This window comes from Nyctibius grandis, chromosome 4 (genome assembly GCF_013368605.1).
Source record: "Nyctibius grandis isolate bNycGra1 chromosome 4, bNycGra1.pri, whole genome shotgun sequence".
Taxonomy (NCBI): domain Eukaryota; kingdom Metazoa; phylum Chordata; class Aves; order Nyctibiiformes; family Nyctibiidae; genus Nyctibius; species Nyctibius grandis.
This window is the reverse complement of record NC_090661.1, coordinates 9,108,266-9,122,632: the sequence shown is the minus strand read 5'-3', so window position 1 is coordinate 9,122,632 and position 14,367 is coordinate 9,108,266. Positions and strand designations below refer to the sequence as shown.

The 14,367-nt window shown below is 43.5% G+C and overlaps 1 protein-coding gene across 1 annotated transcript; it reads left to right on the top strand.

Moving 5' to 3' along the window:
- The first annotated feature begins 2,527 nt into the window (after positions 1–2,527).
- C4H11orf91 (chromosome 4 C11orf91 homolog) lies at positions 2,528–4,257 on the top strand. Its single transcript, XM_068400266.1, has 2 exons — positions 2,528–2,885; positions 4,187–4,257. The coding sequence occupies exons 1-2, from the start codon at positions 2,528–2,530 to the stop codon at positions 4,255–4,257; spliced, it is 429 nt and encodes a 142-aa protein (XP_068256367.1).
- Positions 4,258–14,367: the final 10,110 nt, after the last annotated feature.

Sequence of the window (14,367 nt, the reverse complement as noted above, 5' to 3'; positions counted from 1 at the left end):
CCTCACATCTCCCACTAGTCCTTCTCTGTTCACAAAAAACAGGTCAAGCAGGGCCCCTCCTCTAGTGGGCTCATTACCACTTGCATGAGGAAGTTGTCCTCCACACATTCGAGGAATCTCCTAGACTGCTTCCTCTCTGCCATGTTGTATTTCCAGCAGACATCCAGCAAGTTGAAGTCGCCCACGAGTACAAGGGCCGGCGACCGGGTGGCTTCTGACAGCCGCTTGTAAAACGCCTCGTCCGCCTGCTCATCCTGGTTGGGTGGTCTATAACAGACTCCCACCGTAATGTCTGCCCTGCCAACCTTCCCCCTGATCTTCACCCATAAACATTCAACCTTGTCATCCTCACCATCTTCCTCAATTTCAACACAGTCCAAGCACTCCCTAACATATAGCGCTACCCCCCCGCCTCTCCTGCTTCGCCTGTCCCTCTTAAAGAGCTTATAGCCATCCACAGTTGCACTCCAGTCATGAGAGTCATCCCACCACGTTTCTGTGATGGCAATCACATCATAACCTTCCTGCTGTACAGTGGCTTCTAGCTCTTCCTGTTTGTTGCCCATACTCGTGCATTGGTGTAAACGCACTTCAGCTGGGCTAGCGGCCTTGCCCCCGACGCAGGCCTGTCACCCCTAGGTTTATTTGTAGCTGCCCTGGTCTTATCCCCCTCCCCCATCGAACCTAGTTTAAAGACCTCTTGATCAGCCCTGCCAACTTCTGGGCCATAACCCTTTTCCCCTTCTGATTCAGCTGTTCCCCATCCGGCATAAGCAGGCCCAGTGTCATGAAAGCCGCCCCGTGGTCAACAAACCCAAAATCCCACCTACGGCACCAGTCTCTTAGCCACATATTAATCTGTTCTACTTTCATAGTCTTTTTCCTATTTTCACCAAATACCAAAGGAATTGAAGAGTATATCACCTGCGCACCTACCCCCTTTACCAAACGCCCCAGGGCCCTGAAGTCCCTTTTGATTGCCCTGGGACTTCTCTCTTGAATCTCATCCTTACCCACCTGGAATACTAATAGTGGGTAGTAGTCAGAGGGCCTCACCCGTTGAGGAATCCTCCTGGCAACATCCCTTACCCGAGCCCCAGGGAGGCAGCAGACTTCCCTGTGAGTCGGGTCTGGCCTGCATATGGGGCCCTCCGTTCCCCTTAGCAGGGAGTCGCCTATAACAATTACTTTTCTTTTCTCCTTTTTGGAGCTGGTTGCAACCCTCTTACTTGGTTGCTTCTGTTTGCGCAGCCCCGTAGAGGATCTTTCACCTAGATTTGTGTCTTCCTGACACTCAGGAAGACGCTCAGGCTCCAGCGCCTCATACCTATTCTGCAGGGGGACGTGGGGAGGGGAGGAAGGTCGGGATGGGATTCACCTGCCACCCCGAGCAGGGACCTGCCTCCATTCCCCCCCATCCCCTAGGTCTCCTCCTGCTCCCTGTGGAGGAGGAAGAGGATCCTCCACTACCCGGGGAGCATTAGGCCCGTCCGTTTTCCCCAGGACAGGCAGGGAACAGCACTGCCCGCCATCCTCTTCCTGGGGTGCTCTTGCACTCCTTAACCTTTCCACCTCCTCCTTGAGCTGGGCCACCAAGGAGATCAGGTCGTCGACCTGTTCACACCTCACACAGGTGAGGTCTCCATTACCCTCGAGTGCCAGGGCCAGGCTCTGGCACTCCCTGCAGCCTGCCACCTGCACCTCCGCATGCTTCCGTGGCAGGTCCGTTTGGGTTGCCATGTCTTTTCTGGCACCCGCAAGGGACTTAGGGCCCCGCTGAGTGGAAACCATACCTGCCTGCCCGCCTACCCTGCTCGCCGCCCTGCCTGCGAGAACTGCTGCGCAAACTGCCACGCCCCTGGGGCTGTGCCCTCCCCCGCCCCGGGACACACACAGTCACTGCTGACTCACCCAGTCACTGCTGACTCCCCCTCTCCCCTCTGGCCAGGGACTAGTCCCTGCCCACCCAGAGGCTCTTTATCACCCGATCACAGGGGGCGGTGCTGCGCCCCCTCCTCTCCTGATTCGTTGCCGGGAACTTCCGGGTCCAGGCGGGTCTCGCGCTGCTGCTCGGGGGGGCCTGGAGCACGGAAACCGCACAGAAACCGCTCGCCCGCTACGGCTCGATCTCTCCCCGCACTAACCTCAGTCGCTGCCGCCGCTGCCGCCGTTGCCGTTGCCGCCGTTGCCGCTGCCGCCGTTGCCGTTGCCAACTGGCTGTTTGTTATGGTTTCACCGCGTTTAAATCTCCCGCCATGCCTCTGGCTACGCCCCCTCCTCTCCTGATTCGTTGCCGGGAACTTCCGGGTCCAGGCGGGTCCGCGCTGCTGCTCAGGGGGGCCTGGAGCACGGAAACCGCTCACCCGCTACGGCCCGATCTCTCCCCGCACTAACCTCAGTCGCTGCCGCCGCTGCCGCCGCCACCACCGCTGCCGCCATTGCCGTTGCCGACTGAAGGGCCCGAGCCCAGCGCAGCCGGCTCGAGGCCGGCCCGCATCCGGCACAACCGCCGTCGGCAGCCGGCGCCATGGCCGAGCAGCGTCCGGCCCCGCCCCGCTACTTCCCCCACTTCCATGACCGCGCCCAGCCTGTCCTTCCCCCGGCCACGGGCGACAGCCTGTGGCCGCCCTTCGCAGCCGTGTGCGGGCCGCGGCAGCCCCCGCCGGCCGCTGCCGAGCCACCCCGCTGGCCTCCGGGGCTGGCGCATATCGCCTACGAGCCGCTGCGCTTCTTCTGCCCGGCGGCAGCTGCGGCGGAGGGCGGGTTCGCGGCGCGGTGGCCTGGTGAGCAGCCGCAGCTGGAGAGCGAGATCTGCGAGCTGGGCATCCGCCTCAAGGAGCTGGAGCTGCTGGCGCTCCTCGGCGACGGCTTCGACGCCCAGCAATGTGCGTCCCGCCCGGGGCCGGGGGGTGGGGGCGGAGCCGGGGGTGGGGGCGGGGCCTGGGGCCAGGGGCGGGCCCGGGGCTGGGGGGGCGGGGGCGGGCCCGGGGCTGGGGGGGGCGGGGGCGGGGCTGGGGGGTCGGGGGCGGGGCCGGGGCCAGCGGCACCTCCCCTCCCTCCGGAGCCGGACCACGTGGGCTGGCGACGGGCCGCCGCTGCCTGCCCCAGCCTGTGCAGCGGGGTGGGGGGCCCTCTGCCGCCGCCGAGCACAGCCAGGCCTCAAAGGCAGCAGGTTCCTCCACCGATTGCCCCCCGAAACCTGATGTGCATGGGCAGTTGGGGGTGTCGCTGCACCCACAGCACCATAAGCCTGCCAAGGGGACACAGCAGTGCTTCTGCAGGGCTAGGTGTGAGGCTCCCCAGCTTTGGTGCCCCACACCTACCTGTTCCCAGACACAGGTGCCTTGGGGAGCGCTTGGGGTGCAGGGAGCAAAGCTGTTGTCATGTACCCTGTTACGGGCAACTGGCTGGTGACACAAATTAAATGACACACAAGAATTACGATGCGGTTACTTCTGCACAAAGGAACAAAACCCCCAAACTCATAAAACCCCCAAAGTCATTAAGCGTTAGCAAAAAACCAAGTCAGAAGCCACTAAAGTCAGGAGGAGTTTGTATGTGTAAAATGTATCCACTACTAATGAGATCATGCAGTTGTAAATCAGCATTGATGTGAAATAAAGGCCACTGATGACTGCAGATAGTTAGGGGCGTTAAAAAAAAAAAAAAAAGTTAAATTAGTTTAGCATTTTAATTTTAAAACCTACTGGCCATGAAGGAAATACAGGAAATAAATTAGTTCAGCAGATAGTTACTACTGGGAGTTCCAGCAGGAAGTCAAACAACTGTAAGGATGTGATGCTCACCATTTCCTTCAAGGCCACAGGCTGCCAGTCAGGGAACTTGCAGGAGTGCAAAGGCTACAAGAACACAGAAAAAATGTCCATCAGATATACACATTGAAAAGAAGATCTCAAAGTAATTCTGATAGGTAATTCGCACACATTTACTTTTTAGAACAGGAAATTAATAGGTTTTTTCCTTTGTCATAGGAATACATACCTTCTTCCATTTTAATACCTACTATTTTCAATACATGTGAGAAACTTTAGTGTTCAGATATTTTCTAGAAAAGAAATTGTAAGGAATATTACTAGTTTGATTAACAAGTGATTTGATTTTTTTAAAAGTATTGTAAAGTATTAATGACAAAATGAATGACAAATTATGTTTCATTCCTATTTAGATAAACTTCTGAAGGCACTGAAAGAAGAAAAGATACAATGCATGAAAGCAAGGCAGAAGCTGAAGAAATAGCCACCATGATGAGGATTATTTCAGCTGGATGTTCTATCACTCTATCACTATAGAGTATTTTAATGGATCTTCGATATTATTTTTCTACTTATTATATGCTATTCTGTCAAATTTTAAAAATACAGTATATTCTCTCATTGACTTTTTTGTGTATTCTTTGTCTGCTACTAGTTACTGATAACACTACTATGTATTTTAACATTTTTTTCTCCAATTACTATAGCAAACAGGATGGATATTTTTTTCATCAAAAACACTAAGAAATGAACACTGCTGATGTCAGGATTCCTAGTAGTCCATTGATGGTGTTCAAGATACATGCAGCAGGGAAACACAGTAATTCCAATACAAAATACAGGGGTTTTTTTTTTATTAATTCTAAGTACATTAAGTAAGTGCAACAGAGTAAATAGATAGGGTCAAAAGTCCTATGCCTCTAAGCAAGATTTAGAAAACTACTTTCACATTAGCATAAAAATCTTTGTTACAAACAATCACAGTGTATTCTTTCATTGCCTTTAGTGTAGCACAAAATTACAGAAGTTATGGCTTGAGTTAGTTTTTAACAGAATAATCGTGTAACATTGACTTTCAACTAACATTTTACTATGATTTTAGGACTAATATTGCTTAGGCTAAAGCCTGTGGCAGTTTTTGGAGTGACAACATCCTTATGTTTGGAAGGCATGTCCTTTCATGAGAAAAAATGGACAGAGGCAGTGATGGCAGATTGAAGATCTGGAGAACATCTGCCATGAAAAAAGTAATGCCATATAGGGCATCAAGAATAATCTTAAAGTAGTAAACAGGTTCATCAGACTGATAAAAAGATACCAATTACTTTTTCCTGTTCTAATTCAAGAGCAGTAGGTGGCAGCATGAAATAATAAAGTTACCAACCCTGAAGCTATCATATATTGACAAGCAGCTTTTTTTTTAAAAAAAAAAAAGTAATATTTTAATCTTTTTTAAAACTGTGTTCAAGTTGCTCGACTGTGTAGCATTTTAACACAATACAATATCAAAATTTTATTTCCTATTACTGCTTATTACAGCATTCACTCTTTTACTATCTTAATCTTTCCACCCGGATTTTGATCTGCCCTACACAGACTTTATATTAAAAAAAAAAAATCTACTTTATAGCTCCCATTTGTGACTCAGCAAACTATAATAATCACATTTTATCAGAGCAGCTTGGAGATCTTAAACAGCATCTTACCATCCACAACTGCCGTTGTCAGTCGGGTGTCTCCATCAATATGGCAATTCATGGTTTCATCTACTAATAAATATGGTTTTTAACAAAACAAAGCCTGAGCAGGGCCGGGGGGAGCATGGTAAGGCCAGGATTTGTCCAACGCTCTGATGTGCCTGAGGCAGGGCTAGGTGAGGGACCAGGCCCTGTGCAGGAAGCCCACAAGCTGGACTGGCAACAGGACTACCTGGAACATGGAGGGTCTCACCAAGGCAGCCCTCAAACCTAGAAGCCCCCTCACAGGCACACCTGCAAACACAGCCCTGGCCAGGGTGGGAGCCGGGGCCTGTGCTTAAATGGGGCTCCGGGGCCTGTGGGGCAGAGAGTGGGCAGCGGAGGGCCCAGAGGAGGCTGTCCAGGGCGCCTGCAGCCTCCTGTGGGCCTGAGGCCCTGGCAGCCGCCTGCATGCTGGGCCAGGCGTGCACAGGTCAATTGTAGCTCTCATGAGCTACCCTTCTAACCCTACAAATGCATTATTCACTCCAATATAAACACCTTCCCCCTTCAGCTTTCTTAAATCTACTCTTTAGGCCAACCTTGGCACCATTTAATTGCTGCTTAGCTCTTTAGAGCTTAATTAGTGACACTGTACTTTTGGCCAAACAATTCTGTTTTCACTAGTTGGCATATTTTAAGCTATTTTACTCCAGACAGCACCCTCACAAGTAACTTCCAAAGTAGGCTTCTTAAAAGAGATATTTTTACACCTGGTGGGGAAATTCCCACATAACCACCAATGATTTATCTCTCTTTCCAGCCATGTCTTGGAGGCTGAGGCAGTAAATACACAAAAGGTAGATCTACGTGCCTAAAGAACCAAATTTTTACTAAAATACCTCAGAAATCTGAGCTTTGGTGTTTTAAAGGTCCCTCTACAGAATTAGGTTAAAGAGTCTCTCACAAAGCGTTTTGAGGCTAAACCTGTGAACAGATACTGTAATGGTTAATTACTGTGAAAATGGGAACTGTATTAGTGCTTAAACTAAATACCACAAGACAAACTCGGGCAGGACAAAAAGGGCCAACATACAGCGGCCTTCAAGGCTTTGCACAGATGTAAGAGCTTTTAAATCAGGTTAGGTAGCAGAGGAACTATCTTAATTTTCCCAAATCTCCTGAATAATTTCACTCCTAAACTACTCAAAGTTTCCCATGGTTAATACAAGGGCCTACAAGGATTTCCATTGCACATGATCACTGCTTCCTAACTATTACTTCCCTTCACCTTTTACCAACTCTTTCACTTTGCATCCAGCTCTCATCAGACATTATTCACTCAGGTTTCCTTGCCTTAAACAGAGCTGCTTTTTCCAGCACAGAGTTTAAATCTTTTTCCATCTGTTGTTCAGTTTTTGTCATATGGCCTTTATACTAAAAACAACATTTCATGTTTAATTACCAGGTGATAATGCAAGGAATAACATCAGTTAATACGTAATCTCAATTAAAGTTGCGTGGGGACACGTCTACAGAAAGAAAAATAATTTGATTCACATGCCAAAACAAGGCAGAGTGGTTTCCTTTGGCCAGCATAAGCCACGGCACTCTGCTATCAGGATGCTTTGGTCAAAGTCCTTTCACTGAAGCATCTCAACATTCCAAGAAAATCATTAAAGAAGGGTGGTTATCTTCACTGGAAAGCCAGTTTGGCCTTCTGTGTGTGAAGCAGCACCTACAGAAGTAACTTAAGAGTCTGTAAGGGAAACATGGAACATATGATGAAATATTTCTGCCTGGAAAGAATCACTGTTTGTACTTCCAGTTGGAAATACTAACACATTCATGTGCATGAATTTAGCAAGAGAGCAGTAAGCTTGTATTAGTAGCCTAGACAAACAACCAGTTAGACATAATGGCATGTATGGTGGTTCTCATTTGCCCATGAACATTTTATGTACTTTTATTTTTCTTCTCTGTTTCCACCTGACCTTGTTACATCCAGTAATTTGGTCTGGTCTCTGTAGGCTTATGGGTTTTTTCCTTTCAAATCAGTGCATCTCAAAACTGTTCTGTTTATTGTTTCCTTCATAAAAATTAACCATATATTAAAAAAATAAAATTATCATTCTTACTGCATTATTTTTATTCACAAAGCATACATCATCCAGCTTTCAATTGTTTCTGTTCTTTTAGACTGTTTAGGGAAGGCTAAACCTGACATTTAGACACTGGCACAGCTCAGATCTCTTTCATAGAGCTCTCTTGTGACTCAGCCAACCTATCATTCAAGAGAGAAACATTTGGCTACAATTTTGATTGATGGGCAGCAATCTCAAAACATCAGTAGGTTGCTCCCATTTCCAATTCTTAACAAAGAAGGCTTCTCAAAAAGCAGAGTGTGTCATCTTCTCATCCAGCCTGAGGGTTGAGCAATGACAGCTGTCTCACTGAAAGAGCCATGTCTACACCTGCAGTGATACTCGTGTGCTCCCCAAAGAGTGTCCTCAGGTCTTTCACTTCTGAAACCTGAAGCGCTCTGGGCTGCTTTATGATGGGAAAAATTAGTTACAAAGCCATTTGAAAACAAGAATGCATTTAAGCTTTCAAGTATTTTATATCAAACAGTTGGGTCCATCAAATTTCAGACTGCTTTATTTTACTGTTTGCTACATTAAAATTCTCCAGATAGATACTCAGCCTTATTACAATGGATCATTAGAATGTAAATTAATCTTCAAGTAAAGCTGCCTTAATTAGCTCAGGGACAGATTACAGAGGAAATCCAAAAGCACTAAGCTGTCATAAAATGATTTTTTCTGTTTTCAGTAGTGAATGCTGCATGATAGATTCGCCTGTCCTGAAAATTCAGAACTAATATCTTAACATAAAGTAGGGAAATCAAGAGCAGCACTCACCTCTAAGAAACTTGCCCTCTTTTGTTTGTTTGGGAGGTAATGTTTCTTAAGATCTAGACATCTAGATACTGACATCTAGATACTGAATCAAAGAAGTGCCATAAGAGGTGCTAATCATGAAGAAGTCAATAAGTGATACATTTGGCCTTTCTAAGGAAACATAATTATTAATAACACTAGTCAGTTGTTTAATTTTACTCACTAAAAACATCTATTTGTGAAATAGGCTGAGATTTTGGTATATCTTGAGAAAAGCCAGAACAACCCCTTGAGGCAATTTAAGCACTCACAGTCACAATTTGTGTATATTTGTGTATATACATAAGACTGTATCTTAAGTATACCGTCTGTCCAGAACCTTAGTGATGATACGTATGCTAGAAATTTCATTTATCCGCTGTTTTGGGAAGATCATTTCCTGCCTCTTTTTTTCTCTGAAACAGAGAGAGGAAGGGTTAGATGTGTTCCTTGTAGTAAAATGAACTTTTTATTCCAAATTTCTTGCATCACAAATTACACAAAAGCAGTAGTGTCAAAAGCACTTTACCTGCATTTTCCTTTTTCTTTTCATTTCTCTTCAGACTCACAGCAGGAAACTTAGGCCTGAGTAAATACCAATAAAAACCACAGTAACTGGCTGAATAACAGGGGAAGGCATAGAGGACATTAAGGTGAGAACAAAAATTCACAAAGGAAACACAGGATCACAAGATGTCCTCAAAAAAATCCACGGGCTTGCTGGATACTGTCCTGCTCACCTCTGTAAGGCAGGCAAACGCCTTTCTGCAGAGGGAATACCACTGCTGAAATACATAGTTTTAATTTGTGGGGTTCTTAAAACTCCTTTCCTGTCCTTTGCCAGGTTCTGCCTCAAGAGCATGAGCAGCAGGACCCCTACATAGCCCGGAAGCCTAGCAACTCCAAGGGAAAGGCATGTTCATACTTCAAAGCAGCTGGTCTACAGAAGAGGACACGGCAGGAACAAACAATAAGGAGCAACATAGATTTTAAGACAAATTTTATTTAATGTGCAAAATTGCCAATAAAAAACATGTACAACTTCAACTAAGCTATAGCCACTAACATGAAAGAAACTACTCTATGTACTCATAAGCTTCATTTCTAGAATCACCCTACAGTTCAGAGTAAAAACACAGCCATTTGGTAATCACCCAGAACATTTTAAATGCCTCCTTTTCAGTGATATGTAAAATTCTACCACTGGTGTGGTTTTACGTTTGTAATTGCAAAAGGAACCAGTTCTTGGAGATTTCCCTTCTGATTGCATAGTATAAAATTTTAATTAACTCTTTTCTTCCTCTTTCAGTTTAATCCCTAGACTTGGCTTTACAATTCACTCTCAATTTTGCAGCTCTAAACTGGCTTCAGAAAACTAATTTTCCCATTTACAGCTGAAACACAAATTTTGAGCAATTTTCACAGACACAGCCATTACAGTTTAGTTGAATCAAGCTGTGAACAACAAAGATAACACGGATATCTGTAATCATGCAGAGCTAGTCCTTTCCATAATTCAAAGACGTAAGAAAAGTTCATTTCATCAGAAAGTAAGATCTGTTGCATTGGAAGTGAGACAATTTATTGATATAACAGCTCTGTAAAAAAGTGTAGAAGCTGTTATTGGAAAGGCTTCCTAGAACATACTGAAATAGTATCAGGAGGTGGTTTATTTTCTTGTAAATTCACATATATTTAAATGCTACTGGAGGAACAGATAATTTCTGGTCTTGAACAATTACCAAGCTTCATCAAATAATAAATAGTGCTTTGTACTAAAGTATCCTCTTCCACTCCAGAGTTTCAGGTTTTTTAACATTATCAGTTAGTTCAAACTCTCATCAGGGGTGTAAGGAGAGAGGCAGTCCCCTCACCCTGCTTTATGGACAGGGACACTGGGCACCTTGCCCAGGACCATTCTGAAATTATGAAGAAGGGACAACCGACCTCTTATCTCCTGATTTCCAGCTACCCATAACTAGATAGCATCCTTCTTATCTTTGCACAATTTAAAGATACTTGTGATAGTTAATTCACTGAGAGAATACTGGATCAGTCCTTGCTCTCCTTGAAGTGAGCAGGTGTTTTGCCAATAACAGCAATGGAAGACATTATCTGTATTTACGTCACCTTAATACTAATATGGCATCTGTAAGTATCACAAAGCAGAACATGGGCCAAAGCCACGCAGTGCCATAGTCAATTAAAAATTACATCACATATGTTGGTTACTACTTCTATCACACCAGCAGTATATCAGCGAGCTAAGGAGTGCACCTCTTTGTGTACACAAATTCAAAATGCACAGCAATGGCAAAGACAGACATTAAATGAAAATAAACTCAAAGAACATAGGAATATCTGCGCTGTACACGTCCTTTCTAACGAGATCCAAAAAATTGCCCAGAACAGACCCTTTGTTGGGTCTGAGTTGTTTCTGCTGGGTTGCTAAATCCTAAACCAAAATTCAAAGCTCAGTAAGATGCGTTCCATCTTATTTTCCAAAGTTTTTGGCTTCACTGTCATTTTTTCTATCAAATATGACCTTGAATACAGTTTGAAGAACCCAACACCAACATGAAATGAAAAAAAGCCTTCCCAGTCTCTCTGTCATAGAAAGAAATACTAAAAATAATTTGGTGGAGGGTAGAGTGGTTTTTTTTCCTACTTGCAATGTTGAAAGTAGTAGATAAAGGCAAGGACAAAGAATAAACCTCAAGTTTACTTACATTCAGATCTCCCACGTTTATAACTCTGAAACAGCATACACTGTTAATGTTGCTATTTTTGCACTACTGAAGAAATCAAAAGCTAACCAAATACATAAAATTGATTCCAAGCAGTTAAGTTCAAGACTCTTTGACCTGCCACAGTAATCAATTCATAATTAAGTGTCCATCAACTGCTGAATTAGAAGGTTTACCTTCTGTTCTTCTACTACAGTCACTTGCTTTATAGATCCTAGTGAATCCCTGGCATAGGCTGCTGTATTCTGCTGCATCACATCTCAAGGTATCTTTTGGTTAAGTTTGATCGTGATGCAGGACCTAAAAGCCACTGATTCCTTGTAAAAAGCCAGAGTTAAGGACTCACCAATTTCTGTTTTAATAGTTTAAAAAAAAAATAATATACACAGGCACTCTTTATAAGGTCCCACTGGAGGCTGCAAAGCTCAGTGCTCCTTGCCAGATACATAAGATTTTAACTGATGCCAGTGTATGTTATGGTGTTTACACACTGGTTTACAAGGCATAGAAATGCATTGAGCTGCAGTGAAGAGGGATATACTTTGGAAGAAAAATTCACCGCCTCTCTAAACATTGTATTCAGTGGAATCAACTTGCTGTATAATTTACAGTCCTTTGGACCCATTATTGCCTAGTATGTAAATGTGTATTTATAAAGTTACAAAATTATCTACAGAATGTAATATAGTTTCAAGCTACTCCTTGGGAATGAATCAAGCATGGAAATTCATGAAAAGTCAGGCACTTCTTAAAACAAGAATTATTTTTAACAAACGCAAAAATATCTAATTCCTGAAACATCTCTTCATGGTATTTGTAAATATTTTTGAGACATCTGCTATACATTTGACCACCTAACTGTTTAAAATCCATTTCTCACCTTTCATGAGCTTCATAACAGAAAAACTCTGGGAACTAACTCTTCATTACTGCCTCTGTACACCTTAAGGAACCTGAAATGTATGGGGACAAATAGGTGGATAGAAGAACTAATTTTCAAAAATTATTTTTGGACGTATATATATATAGGAGTATGGTATCAAGGTGATTTTAAAAACATGAAATATTATACGATTTTGGGGCATCTCAACAGTTTTAAAAATCAAGACCTAAACCATCTTTCTGCGACACCACTTTGGTGGCTGTAGTTTTTATGTCTGTTGGTATTAAGGGCCACCCAAAGGGCAAATGTGTTACACAGGGTAGTCTGTGCACCTCAGGGCCCCATTGAAGTCCCTGTCCCATCTCCCATGTATTGTATACAGGCCAAGCAGAATGTCCCTGTATAACAGGAATTCCCAGATGCTCAGTTTTCTGATTGCTTTCCACTCATTTGGCACAGCAAAACACTTTTGATCGAGGATGTGCAATGCAGTTATTCTCAATAGAGATTCTGCGGCATTAACCAGGTATGCCTTTCTGACTTGTCCGTCTTGAAACTTTCTTTTAAAGAGCAAGTCAGTATTCAGTTCATTTACTGACCTATATAAATCTCATTCCCACAAGTAGAGTTTTGCATTATTTATTTACAAGAGAAAGCCAAGAGTTCAAAAAGAGCATTCTGAATGAGTACCCTTATCCTCATTTTGCACGCCTACACTTTAAAAATGGAAATATATAACTTTGAAATATTTTGATAAGCAAAAACATCTTACTCAGTCTTGGAGTTATAGCCAAAAAAATTAACCCTTGAAAAGAAGTCTAGCACAGAAAGTGTGAGTTACCATTTGACATACTGATTCTATACAGCAGTTACAAAGTCTATGGTGCTATGTCTAAATAACATTATAGTAAACAAGCTTGAGCTAATTAATTTCTCTCTGAACACACACTGCTTTGAAAAAATTGCTTAGCAGACCAGTAATGCATCTGGAGCAATCACAGAGAACTAGGTAGATGTTATTTACCCCTTATTTTCAAAAATTACGTCTGCCTTACTCGTAAAAGCTGTGTGCTTGTACCCTTTTATGGAGGGGTAGTAAGTGGCGAGGAGAGATCTGCTCCATGAGCCACAGCAGCATACTGAGCAGAAGGGGGCTGTTGTCCTGCACACACTGACTAGGGAGCAGTCCTGATCTTACCAGACCAAACTTTGCCTTTTTCACAAAGCTTTTTTTAAAAAAAAAAAAAGCTAATTGTATTAATAGACTAACATACTGTAAGATCACGTCTCCCCCCCTCAATGATGCAGTAAAATATATATATGCTATACAACTTGGTGTTTTATTACAAGAGATTACTTTGAGTAACTGGAAACCACTCATGTTAATTATGCCACTGGCTCATGTGGAGCTACACAGAGAAGGCACATAGCTTACACAAAGGACTGGAAGCAAGAATTGATACACTCTCTCATCATAGAACTGAGTCTTAATTTATACATATTGGTCACTGACAATTAAAGGAATGCACGTTGCTGAGGACAGCTGCCAAACAACCATTTTCTAGTGGGAATGAGTTAACACGCAACTGAAGATCCATGGCTTCCAGACCATTAAGGTACCCCTGACCTGTTAATATCCTTCATATTATCTCTCACTTGTTCTCTTCCTATCCCATTTCATGTCAATGAGGTATGGGAAGCCACAGAGATTTGTTTATGTACAAGAAATGCAAGGTCAGGACCATAACTGATTTACAGCATCCTTGGACACTACCAGAGCTGCTCAGGCATGTACAGGATGAACAAGGTCAGCAAAACGAATTGACTTCTGCTGGCTCAGAAAACTTGCTGCTTTCAAGCTCCCTCGGACTTTTAGAAGCTGGCAGTATGCTCTTATATTTGCAATGCAGGACTAAAAAAGGTACACTAAAATGTAATTAATTCTTTAACAGTCAGACATCTTGAAATATAACAAAAACTGTAGCTTTGTATGTATCATCCCTTAAACAAGACAGTTCTGCCACTCAATCCAATGATGCTTTTTCTACCTGCTTCGAATATTTATCTTACATTATCTTACATTTCTTAAGTCTCATGTTTTCAAAATTAGTCTGAAAATGAAATAATCATTACTTATGATAATTTCCCCATTTCTATATATAGGATTTGCATGCACTTCTATCCAATTCTATCCATAATATTATTAAATAGAAAAATTATTCATATTTCTACACTGAGTGCTAGAGCTTCTCTCAAATCCAGATATGTTTTTCTCAAAAAATGACTGTCAAAGAGTACCCTCTTATCCTCTTAACGTTACTGTTCTACTGATGCTAATGTCACACATAG